The 12,968-nt window shown below is 45.8% G+C and overlaps 1 protein-coding gene across 6 annotated transcripts in view; it reads right to left on the bottom strand.

Moving 5' to 3' along the window:
• ARNT2 (aryl hydrocarbon receptor nuclear translocator 2) overlaps nt 1–12,968 on the bottom strand; it is a 203,047-nt gene that overhangs the window by 23,765 nt on the left and 166,314 nt on the right. For all 6 annotated transcript variants that reach the window (XM_063652821.1, XM_054450823.2, XM_054450819.2 and 3 more), the window contains exons 13-14: nt 5,223–5,295; nt 4,333–4,456 (exon numbers count right to left, since the gene is read on the bottom strand). In XM_063652821.1, coding sequence (XP_063508891.1) covers nt 4,333–4,456; nt 5,223–5,295 — 197 coding nt within the window. The remainder of the gene's footprint in view (nt 1–4,332; nt 4,457–5,222; nt 5,296–12,968) is intronic.

Raw genomic sequence — 12,968 nt, 5'->3', positions numbered from 1 at the left:
ACTAAAAGTTTGCTATTGTTTGTTACAGATGAGAAAAGTGAGGTGTGGCTTGTCCAAAGTCACGAGCCGGCGAGGGAGGGCTCAAGGCGTGAATGCAAGCCCAGTGCTCTTCCCACTGCCCTGGAACTCAGCTACCCCTGCCACCCTCACCGAGCAGGTGCCGCAGCAGGTGATGTCCAGGGAACAGCCCTGGACCTGTGTGCCTTGACCTTTCACTAGGGTTTCTTTGAGAGACTGAGCTCCTCTAACACTGAAAACACTCAGCGCCTGGCCAGGAGGTGCAATAATGCATGATTTTCTGCCACTGCAGAATGGTGAGCAGAGTCGGCTCACCCACAGGCTCACCCACAGCCACACGGCTGAAGAAATGGGCTCAAGACCCAGCTGGCTGTTTAGATCTTACACGAGGGAGGAGGCGCATTGTATGGTGGTTTGAGAAACAGGAGTGGGAACACGAATGGTGGCAGGGTGCTAGATAGCAGGTTCCAATGTGACAGTTCTCCCTCCTTTGGTCACCGAGGGTGCCCAGGACTCTCTGAAATGCCCTCCCAGTGCCCCAGAATCTTCAAATGTCTACCCGTCTCATTCCTACAATCCCTAACATGTTCACCCACAATGAGATATTGGAATAAAGGAAATAAAGGTTAGTTACATGGTGATTATTTTGTGCCTATGCAGCCCCCGCATCTGCTCCCATCTCTGGCTTGCTGGTGGTGATGGGGGGCAGACTGGGTAGGTCCCTCCGAGTGGCCGTGAGCAGTGATGCGGTGATGGACATTCAGGCTCGTGGGCTTGGGGCCCAGAGACCAGGCTGCAGGGCCCACATGCTGACTCTCCCACGCATGGAGACTACTTCTGTGAGGCTCTAATAAAAAGGAGGCACTGAGCAGTTCTTATGGTTCATTTTCTTCTGCTGCAGTGACAGCTGTAAGACAGTGGGAAATCCTTAAAGGATGGAAGGAGCTCAGGCTCCTGGGTGTGTACTTCTAACCCAAACATAACATCTTGAATCTTGGGAATAAAGAGCAAGATTGGTGTGGGGGAGAGATGAGGCTCAAACTTGCAGGAAGAAGGTAGACGTAGGTAGTTCTCTTGACTCTAAACTTAATGCAGGCCAGGTGTGGTGGCTCATGCCTGTGATCCCAGCACTTTGGGAGGCCAAGGCAGGCAGATCACCTGAGGTCGGAAATTTGAGACCAGCCTGGCCAATATGGCAAAACCCCGTCTCTAATAAAAAAGCACAAAAATTCGCTTGGCATGGTGGCGCACACCCGTAATCCCAGCTACTCGGGAGGCTGAAGCAGGTACAATCACTTGAACCAGGGAGGTGGAGGTTGCAGTGAGCTGAGATCACGCCATTGCACTCCAGCTTGAGCGAAAGAGCAAGACACCGTCTCAAAAAAACAAACACTAAAAATAAAAATAAAAATAAAAATAAGATAAACTAAATGCAACCCATTTTTTTCCTCATGTGTTTAAGTTTTTTGTGACTTGGGTAAATAAGAAACACATTTTCTTTGTAACTGCTCCAGGACATTTGAAGGGTATAAAATTATGTATAATAATATGTATTATAATATTATATATAATTGTATTTTAAAAACTCTAGTTTTTGGTCTTCTATATTTTTCTCCATTTTATTATTTTGATCTACGTGACCTGTTAAAGATGGAGAAAGGCCTATTGAGATCTTCCACTATAATGTGGCTTTATCAGTATCTTCCTCTGATTCTAATTATTTTGGCTTTCACATATTTCAATGTTTATGACATCTGTATCTTCATTTTAGGTTACATGTTGTATCTGAATAAATTAAGTCTCTCTGCCCACTGGACAGTTCGAATTTTTCTTTGGCGACACTGACGACCCTACTTTCCTTCTTGGGTTTGCAAAGCATCTCCGCCACCCCTTCTTTCAGGTTAAATTGTTCATTTCAGTTTGTTTTTGTTATATCATATTTTGGCAGCATATTATTCAGGAGCTATTGATTGGGAGTTGAAGTATTTAATCATTCTTGATATTCACTGATGATAAATCTTTATCTATTTATAAATACTACCCCCATTCCAAAATAAGTCTGGATCTTTGGTGAAGAAATCTTTAAATTTCTTGATTTGAGGTTTTAGACTCTAATTTTATTTATTGTTTCTGTCTTTCGTATCTTCTAATAATTTTTATTTTAATTTTCAGTGTTATTGGTTTCGTTTTTCATCATCACTGCTTTTCCAACCTATCATTTCCATTCTCGTGTTCCATATTTTGATTCATCTCATAAAGAAGTACAATTTTGCAAGTAGTTTTTTTGCAAGCAGAATATATAGATAGTGCATGCCTGTGAATGTCTTTCTGTTGTCTTCCAAATAGGAAAGCAGCTTGGCTGGTGGAAAATTTCAGGGTCACATATTCTTCCAAATTCTCTATTTATTCCTGTGTCCCCCCTCCCCTGCCCCCTGCCCCACCGCCACCACCTTCCTAAGTCTTCTGGCATTTAATATCTTGGGGAAGGCCAACAAAGATTTCTCTTTGTAGGTAAGGTAATTTTTTAAATCTCAACATTTGCAGGATTTTTTCTTCCTTTCTTCAAATTTAAACAATACAACAGATCACATCTAGGTGTGAGTTTCTTTGAAATTTTTGTCTAGTATTCATTGAGCTCTTTCACTTGGAAAACTCAAGTTTTTGTATTTTGGGAAAATTCACGTTTCTTTCTAGTTCACTGACTTGGATTTCTGCAATATTAGCCTGTTTTGTACTGACGCATTTTATTAAACATCACTTTCCCCACCTCAAATAACTCATTCTCAGACATGCAGGATGGCCTGGAATCACCTAGAGAAGAGATACTGAATATTCTTTGAAACTTCTCCTCTTTATCAGAAAAACTCATTTCCAAAGGAGTACATTTGTTCTCATTCTTTCCTTTGGACCCTTCCCCCCTCTTCTTTTTTCTTGTCTTTTTTTTTTTTTTTTTTCCTGTTTTGTTAACTTTATGGAAAAGTGTCTATGTTTGGATTTCTCTGAGACGCTGTGGGTCTCTGGTCAAATATTTCAGGCTTATTTGGAGAAGAAAAAAAACCTTTTAGATGTGCTGTTGTCTCTTCTTACTGGATGAAATGATATTTCTCTAGAAAAGGTGAGGAAATACTGATGTGGGTGGGTGGCCATGGGAACCAAGCGCTGGGGGCTCCCCTGTTGTGCTGAGGGGTCTGTTTTTTGTTGTCTATTGACAACGGGACTTAGTGCTGCGTTGGCCCCTGTTGCCCCCACAGGAGGCAGCTCCAGCACCCAGAGGCTCTGACTTTCCACCAACATGCTGGCATCAGGAGGGCTGAGGTGTGCTCCCTTCCCACCTTCCGCAGGCCTGTCTGTCCTCGCTTCGGGCCTCGCTGTCTTCAGCTTGTCAGCCCCAAGGGGACAGGACTGGGCTTCTCTTCCAGTGACAGAGCTCCCCGTGCCTCCTCTTCACAAGCCAACTGGTTTCTCCCTTCAACTCATCCTGACTCCATCGTATCTTGTCAAAATTCCTTGACCTCATGAAAACAGAATCCTTTTTCTATTTTGGAAACAACAAAGATCTTTCCAAATTTTATATTTTGTTAATCTCAGTGGTAATCTGAGTGGGAGGGCGAGGCAGCTGGACATGCCAGCCCCATGTGATGCCTTAAGTTAGAACCGCACCATCTCCTCTAACAGCAATGCTGACATAGGTAGACAGCCTAATGACCACCATAGAGGATTAATCACGTGAACTCTATGCAAGTGACAAAAAAAGATCGTCTAATCATTTGGAAATATGTTCATAATAAACTGTCATGTGAAAAAACTAAGCTACGGTGAGCTCAATTTCATGTAAAAAAGGAATATATATGTGTAGAAAAAGATAGAAAAAACATACTTTAAAAAGTTAAAAATGGTTATATCCAGGTGGTAGGATAGAGGATCATTTTTGTTTTTCTTTTTTACTGCATATTTTGATTTTAAAATGTGGTCCTCTGTGTGTTAGGGATTGAATTGCAACTTTTTACAGAGACATGTCTTCGGCTTAATAAAACTAAACAGCACAATGGACCAATAGAGCTCATTTGTTCCAACTCCTCAAATTTTAATGATGAGATGCCAGGCCCCGGGTTGGTTACCCTGGGTAACTGGTATACAGAGGCAAGGCCAGGAGTAGAGAGAATCCATTCCAACTCGTGTATTTTTATACCCCGCAATGGTTACTCAAAACTCACCTTCCGTGGCCCCCTCTTACTAAGAGTAGCTGTCTGTAGATGGCCTGAAAGTAACTGTAAACCCACACTCTCAAAACCTCAGTACCATTTGGAAACTTACATGCACTAATTCCTGCAAACATTTCAGCAAACCGAGGATCTCTTTCCTGGGAGAAGATTGCATCCGCCTTTTCCACGGACTTCCCAGTCTCATGAACACCGGCTGGTAGGTTGGGGACGGGGACCTATTTGCACATTAAATAAAACACAACAGCAACTCATGCGTAAGGCACAGAACATGCATCCCCAGGAGCCACCAGCTCTCCTTCATCAGAGCCCCCTCCCTCTGGAATCACTGGCATTTTGGGCTGGAACATTTTATCAGGTGGGAAGCTTTTCTATATGTGAAAGCCAAGAACAGCCGGTGAGGGGGTTAGGGGGTGGTGAACTGAAGGTCACAGGAAGGACAGCAGAGTCTCACTGATTACTTTCTTAGAGAGAGTGAGAAATGAACAACAATCAATTTACTCTAAATATCAGGAAAAGTGGACATCATGTGGAGATAGGAGAAAGAAAGGAGACAGAGCCGGTGAAGAGGGAGGCTCAGAGCATGACAGGAAGAGGAACATTGAGGAAGAACAGGACACAGGCAGTGGCGGGGAAATGGCCAAGAAGCCAAGGGGCCCAAGGGGATCAGAAGCTGCTCTTGCTAGCCTCTGAGTATACTCATACTACAGTTCATGCATGGTCCTCAGAAATGTCCCTCAGCCCTTGGGTTGACTATGGCCCCTGGTTCTTCACCTAGTACTCACACATTCTTCATGGCTCAGTTCTGTAGGGAGGAGTGACAGCAGCAGACCCCCAGGGGACCTGTAGGTCTGCTCTTTCCATTGTAGTGGGTGGATGGGGCAATCCTTTGTGCTGAGGGGCTCAAGCTCAGGGCTAAATTGAGTCCCCAGTCCATTGGGCTGGAGACAATTCCAACAGGGAAAGGGTTTTCCAGAAACTCACCTGGGATAAGTCATACGATGACAATCCATCTCTCTGGTGCACTTCCAATTCTGCCTGCTGTTGCTGAAGTTGCCTGTGAAACAAGAAGACAACAAAGAGGGTCATGAAGAACAGAAGGGGTGACAATAGGGCTAGGCCAGGACTTTTCCCATACCTCAGAGGCAGAGTGGGTAATAGCTGATGGATCTCTACATTGTTTCCCATTTTTAATTATTTTATTTTTAGTGCCCTAAATCAAGACTCCAGACATTGCATTTCATGTTTAGGCTACCAAACTCAACTATTTAAGAAACCAATTTTGACGTGTGACTTCATTTTATGCAGGGTCAAAAGATACCACAGAACGAATACTTTAAGGCAAATTCAGAAAAGCAGTTGGGTTTAATGCTGAATGAAGCAGTTGGCTTCAGCTAACACTTAGCCATAAACGGGCAGGTGTTTACATTATCGCATCCAATCCTCACACTATGCTTTCACAGTGGTTATTCTACCCTCATATTAAAATTAAGAAACTGAAGTTCAAAGAGGTTTAGTGGTTGCCAACGTCAGCCAACTGGCAAGTGGCTATGACAGAACAGAGCCAGGGTCTGACCTGATACTTCTGACTCCAAGGGGCTTTGCTGCCTGCTCCATTTGGGGAAGAAAAAGACTTGCTGGAGGAAATGGCGGCTTTAAGCTTAAAAACTGGATTGTTTTCAAGGGAAAGTGAACTCTATAGCTCAGAGCCTAAAAATGGGGCAAATGACAGGATCCTCTTCAATTGTAAATATCATTAAGAAGGACAGGCAAAAAATTATTAGTGGTACTATGCAATTCAAATTACTAACAGACATTACTCCCAGCCCAGCAATCAATTTAAAGCATATGAACAGACAACTCAAGCAAAATAGATAAATATATAAAAGGACAAATATACACGTACTGTATGTACACATAATAACGCATATATAATAGATATAATAAACAAGTCAGGGAAACGTTTTGCCATTAAAATAATCAAAATAAATATAAATTAAAACACCTTTGAAGTATAATTTTTCAACTGCTAAGTTGGTAAGAACATGTTTCACACGGTGGCTTTGCATTGAAACTACCAGGTCACACGGTGTTGGGGAAGTGCGCATGGCACGACCTTTTCGGAAAACTATGGTGACCCAGATGAGGGACTGTGGACTTGCTCACACTCTCCCAGGTGGTCATCCTGCTGCTGGGCTGTAGTAAGGAAATTATTCAGTGGAAGGAAGTAAGAGCTACCCACGCAAAGTTAGCCGTAATTGGGAGTGACTTTGTAAATCCTGAATATTAATTTCCTGAGTGACTATTCCACAGCACTGAGATCAACCACTGTGAAGATCATCTGGAAACACAGGAAGGTATGATGAAAGGTGTGGAAAAGTTCAAGTGCAGCACAATATATTATGCGTGCTGCAATTATGGCCACAAACAGTATGTGGGTGAGCAAAATTTAACACCAAGGAAAACAATCTCTCAAGTGTCTGCATTAATTAGGAAGGTTATGGATTTCCATTGTTTACTTCCACTGTCTATTTTGAAACAAGAAGGATCACAGTGGGTCTCCTCTGACATGTTCATGGTCCCACTTTTTTCACCCATGGCTGTGTCCTGGACCGGGTGGTGGGGAACCCCATGGAGGAACTGCCCCCCTCATCTGGGTCTGGGATGCAGGGAAGGCTGGCTAGATATTCTGTGGGTAGGAAGTGAGGGGAGGGTGGGAGAGGAAGCCTTTGTTATCTAGGATGAGGAAGTGGCTGGTGGGGAGGGGCAGGTGTGGAAGGTGGACCAGCTTCCTGGGGAGGAACCACCAGGAATGCATGGCTAGAACACTGTAACAAAACTGTAAACAAACTGTAACAAAAACTGTAACAAAATTGTAACTGTCAGCAAAAGCACAGGCTTGGCGAGAATATGGAGGCCCCTACCCAGGAGGAGGTGGTGTGTTTGGCCACAGTGGAAGGAAGGCAGAGGTAACACCTGCACCCACCCCTGTGCATTTGCCCTGGCACCCTGCTAGGTGCCTGCATTCATCCTAACTCACCTTAGGCTCACAGTCACCTTGGAAGTAGGTTTTTTTTTTTTTTTTTAATTCCCTTTCCGCATGAGGAAACTGAGGCCCAGAGATGCTAGAGGTTTGCAGAAAATAGATGGCACCCTCAAAAGGGATGATTAAAGAAGGTTTAGGGAAGGGGCTACTTAACAGGTGTGGCCATAAATGGACAGGTGTTTACATTATCTCATCCAATCCTCACACTAAGTTTCAGAGTGGTTACTTTACCCCCATATTAAAGTTAAGAAACTGAAGTTCAAAGAGGTTAAGTAGTTGTCAAGGTTGGCCAACTGGCAAGTGGCTATCACAGAACAGAGCCAAGGACTGACCTGATACTTCTGATTTCAAGGTGCTTTGCTGTCTGCCCCATTTGGGAAAGAAAAAGCTTTCATAGTTGTTATACTAGGATGGTGAAGAGCCTCTAGGCTAGCAACAACAGGAAGCCATGACCATCCCTAGGGCCAAAGGGACAGGGGGAGTGAGCAGCTATCAGACCTGTGAGAGCCGTGGTGAGCAAGGCTGCCTAATACCTTTTCCTCTTCCACTCTTGTTCCTTTGTTTCCAGCCAGTCCCTCCACTGGCCAAACTTAACCAGGACAGAGATCAAGGGATCCCATTTGGCCCTTTCCACAATGGTTAACTTCAATCTTCCTCCCAGGCAAACAGGCAAGGCAGAGGGTGCACCAACTGTGTGTGGTAGAAACACAATCACCAGGCTGGTAAGTGGTGAAGACTGAGCAAGACTAGATTTTCTCATTCCAAGTGTAGCCTGTTTGGATTACACAAAAGATGCATTGCTATTTACCAACTCTCCTCAGCTCCCTAAGAAGCAAATGCACAAAGGTGATCTGGTCCACAGCTCCTCTGATAACAGCAACCCCCAGTACATCATTTCTTTTGACAGGCAACTGGTCAGTCTCTGCTTGACTTTCTCTGCTAGAGAGCACACTACGTTTTGGGGCAGCCTGCTCCATTTGCAGACAGAAATACTTATAAGAAGCCTGACCTCTAAGGAGCTGAAATGTACCTCCCTATAACTTTCATCTGGGGAACAACTTCTGCCCCTGGAGAAACACAAAATAAGTTGGATTCTGTTTCTAAACTCTTTTACTCAGCATTACAAAATATGTATGATCTGAACTCCATTTCCTCCTCTGGCCATGCCGTCTGTGCTGATGGCCCTGGTGTGTGTGTGTCCCCACCATAAGGGAAGGCCTCCTTGAAGGGAACCCCAGTTGGAGGACCCTGAGAACATTCTGTTTCGAATTCAGCCCAGAAGAGTCATTCATTCAGTGAACTGTACGGAACTCTTTTGCCAGGCACCGGGGACAGACCGATGACTCAGAACCCACAAGATCCCTGCCCTCATGGAACTGACAGTCTCCAGGGAAAGACAGGCGTGGGCAAGCAATTACAGTGTGGTGAGTTAAGATGACGCCTCAGGAAGAACAAGGTTCTATCCAAGGGTACAGTCTGCCTCCTAATGTCGGTGTGGGAGCCCAGATAAAAGGAAAAGGATAAAACCAAAAGCATGTGATCTCCCACCAGGCAGTCTCAGCCCACACTTGTTAGACCAGCAAAGTGGGAGCACTAGAAATAATTTTCCAAACAAACTGATATTTCAGAAATTGAAAAACAAATCAGTATAATCAATAGGAAAAAAAAAAGCATTACTTTCTATACTTTCTTATTCTTACTTTATGGCTTTTGTTATGTTTTGCTTTGATTCACACCTTGGGGGCACCATCACCTTCCACTGAATGTAGGACTGATGGCCAGCACTTTGTCAACATTTTCACATCTCTGCAGTATCCTCATTTTAGAGATAAAGCAACTGAGATGTATGATGAAAGTGTAGATGTAAGTGTCCAGGGTGTGAACTATGGGTCCAGAGTAACACAGTTAGAATGTAAATGATGCATCCAGGGTGACATGGCTAGAATGTAATTGATGTGTAAAGGGTACATCCGGGTGACATGGCAAGAATATGGAACACAGAGGACTTAAACCCAAGGCTGTCTGGCTGTAGACCTTGCGGTCTTTTTACTCTGGCCTAGGCTGCTGCCCCAGCCCAAGAGAAATACCCAAGGCTATAACAAGGACAACTATTCCATGTCTCCCATTCTAGTACCCTGGGCATCTTGAGCCTCAGGAAAGAGAAAAATCTGTTCCTTGGGACTTTTGTGGGGTTGAAGCATGAACTCCCCATGACAGCAGCAATCCAGGAACCATTCTCTACCCCTTTCCCAGAGCCCAACCTTCAACCCACAAACATTCTTCCAGGAAATGACAACCACTCCTACCTGCAGCTCAGCTGTGCCCAGCCCAGGCCCAGAATCTCAGAGACAGGACAGGACCACTGTGCGCAGTTGTGTAGCTGTGCCCCGGGTGCCTGGCCAAGGGGCGAAGTGGGGCACAAACCCAGCCCTCTCCACTCACACACCTTGGTGCAGGTCTGTGTTTGGGGAGGGCCCATGTTTCTAATGCGGATAAAGGCTGTGATAAGGGTTCTTGGTATTAGGCCGGGGGTTTGCTTTCAGTTCTGTTCCTCTTTGGGCTCCTAGACCAGAAAAAGCTCCTTTCACTGGGAAGCAGAAAAATCAGGTCACAGGTATGGCTGGCAAATCCCCAGGACCCTAACCGCTCTGGCTCTGCGGTCGGAACATCAGCATCTCCATCCCACAACCTTTGGGTTTCTGCTTCCATTGCTGAGCATGTGTGGAAGACAAAGTGCTGACCTGCAGGCTGCCCCATCCTGAGAAGAGCCCTGGGGAGTTTTCTCAGACATTTCACGGCAATGGTATAAAAATAAACCTCGGTGTGCTTGCAAATTCCAGAGAAGGAGAAAGCAGGGCTGCTCAGGAGAAAACTGACTGACAGCACACGTGAGGGAAGTGGGTTCCTACCGCAGCCAGTGCTGCCCTCCATTAGCTGGGCTACAACGGCTGAGGAGTAGAAAGTGAATTCATCAAGTGCGGCTTCCTGCCGGCGAGGTGCAGGAGGCTGGGCAGATGCTGTCAATTTTCCCTGATGCTCCCTGGACAGGGGTTTTTACTCAGCCTGAGTAAGTGAGCAAGAAGCCATGAAGTGGGCATTCTGAGGTTCATGTCCCTGGGAGTAACTGGAAGCAGGCTGGGAGGCATCTGGGGATGGAGGCTAATAATATCCACCCTGATTGAGCGCCATCTGCATGCCTATTGTGAAGCACTCGAAATGCTTGTTACAGGGTTTGGAATTGATTTGATCGGGGCAGGGAGCAGCATGGTCCAGTCATGGATGCGTGTGTGTGTGTGCGTGCGCACACGTGTGTGTGTTAGAGCTCGCTTCCTGGGCCACGTGGACTGGCTCAGCAGGGGCCTGATGGAAGGCAGGGGAGATGGTCAGGAGGACCGATGATCACTTGTGAGACGGCAAAGGGCAAAGGCCTCAACTGAGGCAGGGCCAAAGAGGCAGAGGAGGAGATGCGCTAGAGAGAATCCCAGGTAGAACCTGTGGGGCTCTGGTTCTGTGCCAGGTTGCCTGTTAAGGTGAATGAGAGGGAGGGATCCAGGATAGCTCCCAGATCTGGGGCTTGGTGACTGGGTGTTTCAGCCCCTTACTGCCTCTACGCTCTGCAGAGACCAGGAATGCAGCCTTCCTTTGACTTCATTTGTACCCACCCCTATGTTCCACCGCCTGCCTAGGACCAACCAGGTGGCCACTGCTAAGCATGATGAAGGAGATGTGATGGTGAGTCAGCTCAAGAGAGGCTCAATCATGATTCTGGGCATTCTGGGGTTTTAAAAACACATGCACACACACACATACAGACACACACATACACATACACACATGCGAGCACGACCAACAGGTGTGGTTATGACAACGTTGGAACAATGCTGTGACAGGAAATAGGACTTGGCCTGAACAGACGCAAAGAGATAACTTCAGATCACTTCTCTAAAAAGATGTCAGAAATGAAGAAAGCACAGCAGCTAGGTCGCGCCCATGTAAAAATGCTGAAATGACTCAAGCTAACAAACAGCCCCAAATGAGTGTTGGTCCCCAGTGCCAAGGCACGTTTCAAAGTTGTGCTGTGTGACCAGCACGTTAAATCAGTCTGTGTTTTTCTGGACCTCATTCCGTATTTGATGGAACAGGAAAAAATGCAAGGATGATAAAGAGGTCTTCTTTGTAGTGGCTTTACACAAATGCTCAACATTAAATACTCAATTTCTCCAGGAAGTTTCTTTTGGATGCTTTTGACTGAAAGCAACTGAGCTTGCAAATTGCCCACACTCCACCCTCGCCATTCCCTCCCCTCAGCACAGAGCATTTAAGGATCTTTCCATAACAAGTCTGCCTACTGCTGGCAAAGTTTCGCCTCACAAATTCAAAAAAGAGCTGGCCAGTTCACATCCCTGGTTGTCACTGCCCTCTACCGTCCACAGTAAATTTTTCCAACCAACTTCACCAACGCAGGACCTTTCAGTTCAGAGACACAGATTGAGGCTTCTGGTGTAACTGTGTCCTGAGGGGGCATCCTGATCCATGTAACCTCACAAGCTGCAAGAGCAGTTGTCCAGAGGAACTACGTAGGCCACCCCCCGTACAAGATGGCTTTTCTGTTTTCTCAATGCTGTCTGACTTTCAGAAAAATCAAGCAAAACCTCAGCCAGGGGGTTGGTTTTCACAGGGGGATCTTTACTTTTCTTGCAAGCCCCACTGCAGTGCTACCTCCTGGGGATGCTTTCTCCGAGGCCCTGGGGGGAAGTATTTATTCTCTGCCCCCGCTGCATTTTACCTGTCCCTCTCGTCTGCCCCTTCTTATGTTCTCCATGTTACTGGAGCTCAAGTCTTAGCCTGGAGTCGCTGGAGCAAGGGGCCATGACAGGAGATATGAGCCTGGGACAAAGCTATGGCTTGAACAGATGCTAAGCAGATCCAGGCTGGCATTTAAAGCTATGGCTTGAACATATGCTAAGCAGATCCAGGCTGGCGTTTTCCTCCTCCTCTCCCTTTGGTGCTCTCACCGCCCTGCACCTGGCTCCTTCAGGTCAGTGGGCACACCCTGTTACCCTGTCTCAAGAGCTCCTGAAAGGCCCATGCTTAGCACCCTCCATAACCCATCTGTGAACAAAGGAAGCACCATGGAATCCTAAGCCCTGCTTACCTTTACTCCCGTTTCTCGAGCTTCCCTATTTTCTTCAAGGCCGGGCCACACATGAGCCTGGCACAGAGGTGGTACCTCTCTGCTTCCTGAGTAAAGAAGAACCACCCTTTTCCCATGTTGGGAGAAGTGAGACAATAAAACATCCTTAATTTGGCCAAGCTAACTGAGTTTCACTAGATAAAATCAGAATAGAAAATAGTAAAATAGTATTATCTTTTCGCATACCTGGAACTATGACTTAGTACATTTGTTCCTGCTCTACTTACAACCAAGAAAGTCTTGACTAGAAGGCAAAGGTAAAAAAAGAATCAGAGCATCAAGTCAGCCAAGGGTGACATTAACAAAGAGGAGCTGGTTGGACAGAGTTTGGGTAGAATGACCAGTGAGAACAGGTTATTTCATATGAGTTATCAGAGGCTGCTGGGAAAACAATTTCAATACCTTCAGGGCAAAAGCCAGGCTGTAAGGGGCTAAGAACAGATGAATGGTGAAGAAGGAGATTCCCACAGAAACGTCTGGCAGGGCCAGG

This window comes from Pongo pygmaeus, chromosome 16, assembly GCF_028885625.2.
Source record: "Pongo pygmaeus isolate AG05252 chromosome 16, NHGRI_mPonPyg2-v2.0_pri, whole genome shotgun sequence".
Classification (NCBI taxonomy): Eukaryota; Metazoa; Chordata; class Mammalia; order Primates; family Hominidae; genus Pongo; species Pongo pygmaeus.
The sequence above is the reverse complement of the archived record's forward strand: the minus strand, read 5'-3'. Positions and strand labels throughout refer to the sequence as shown.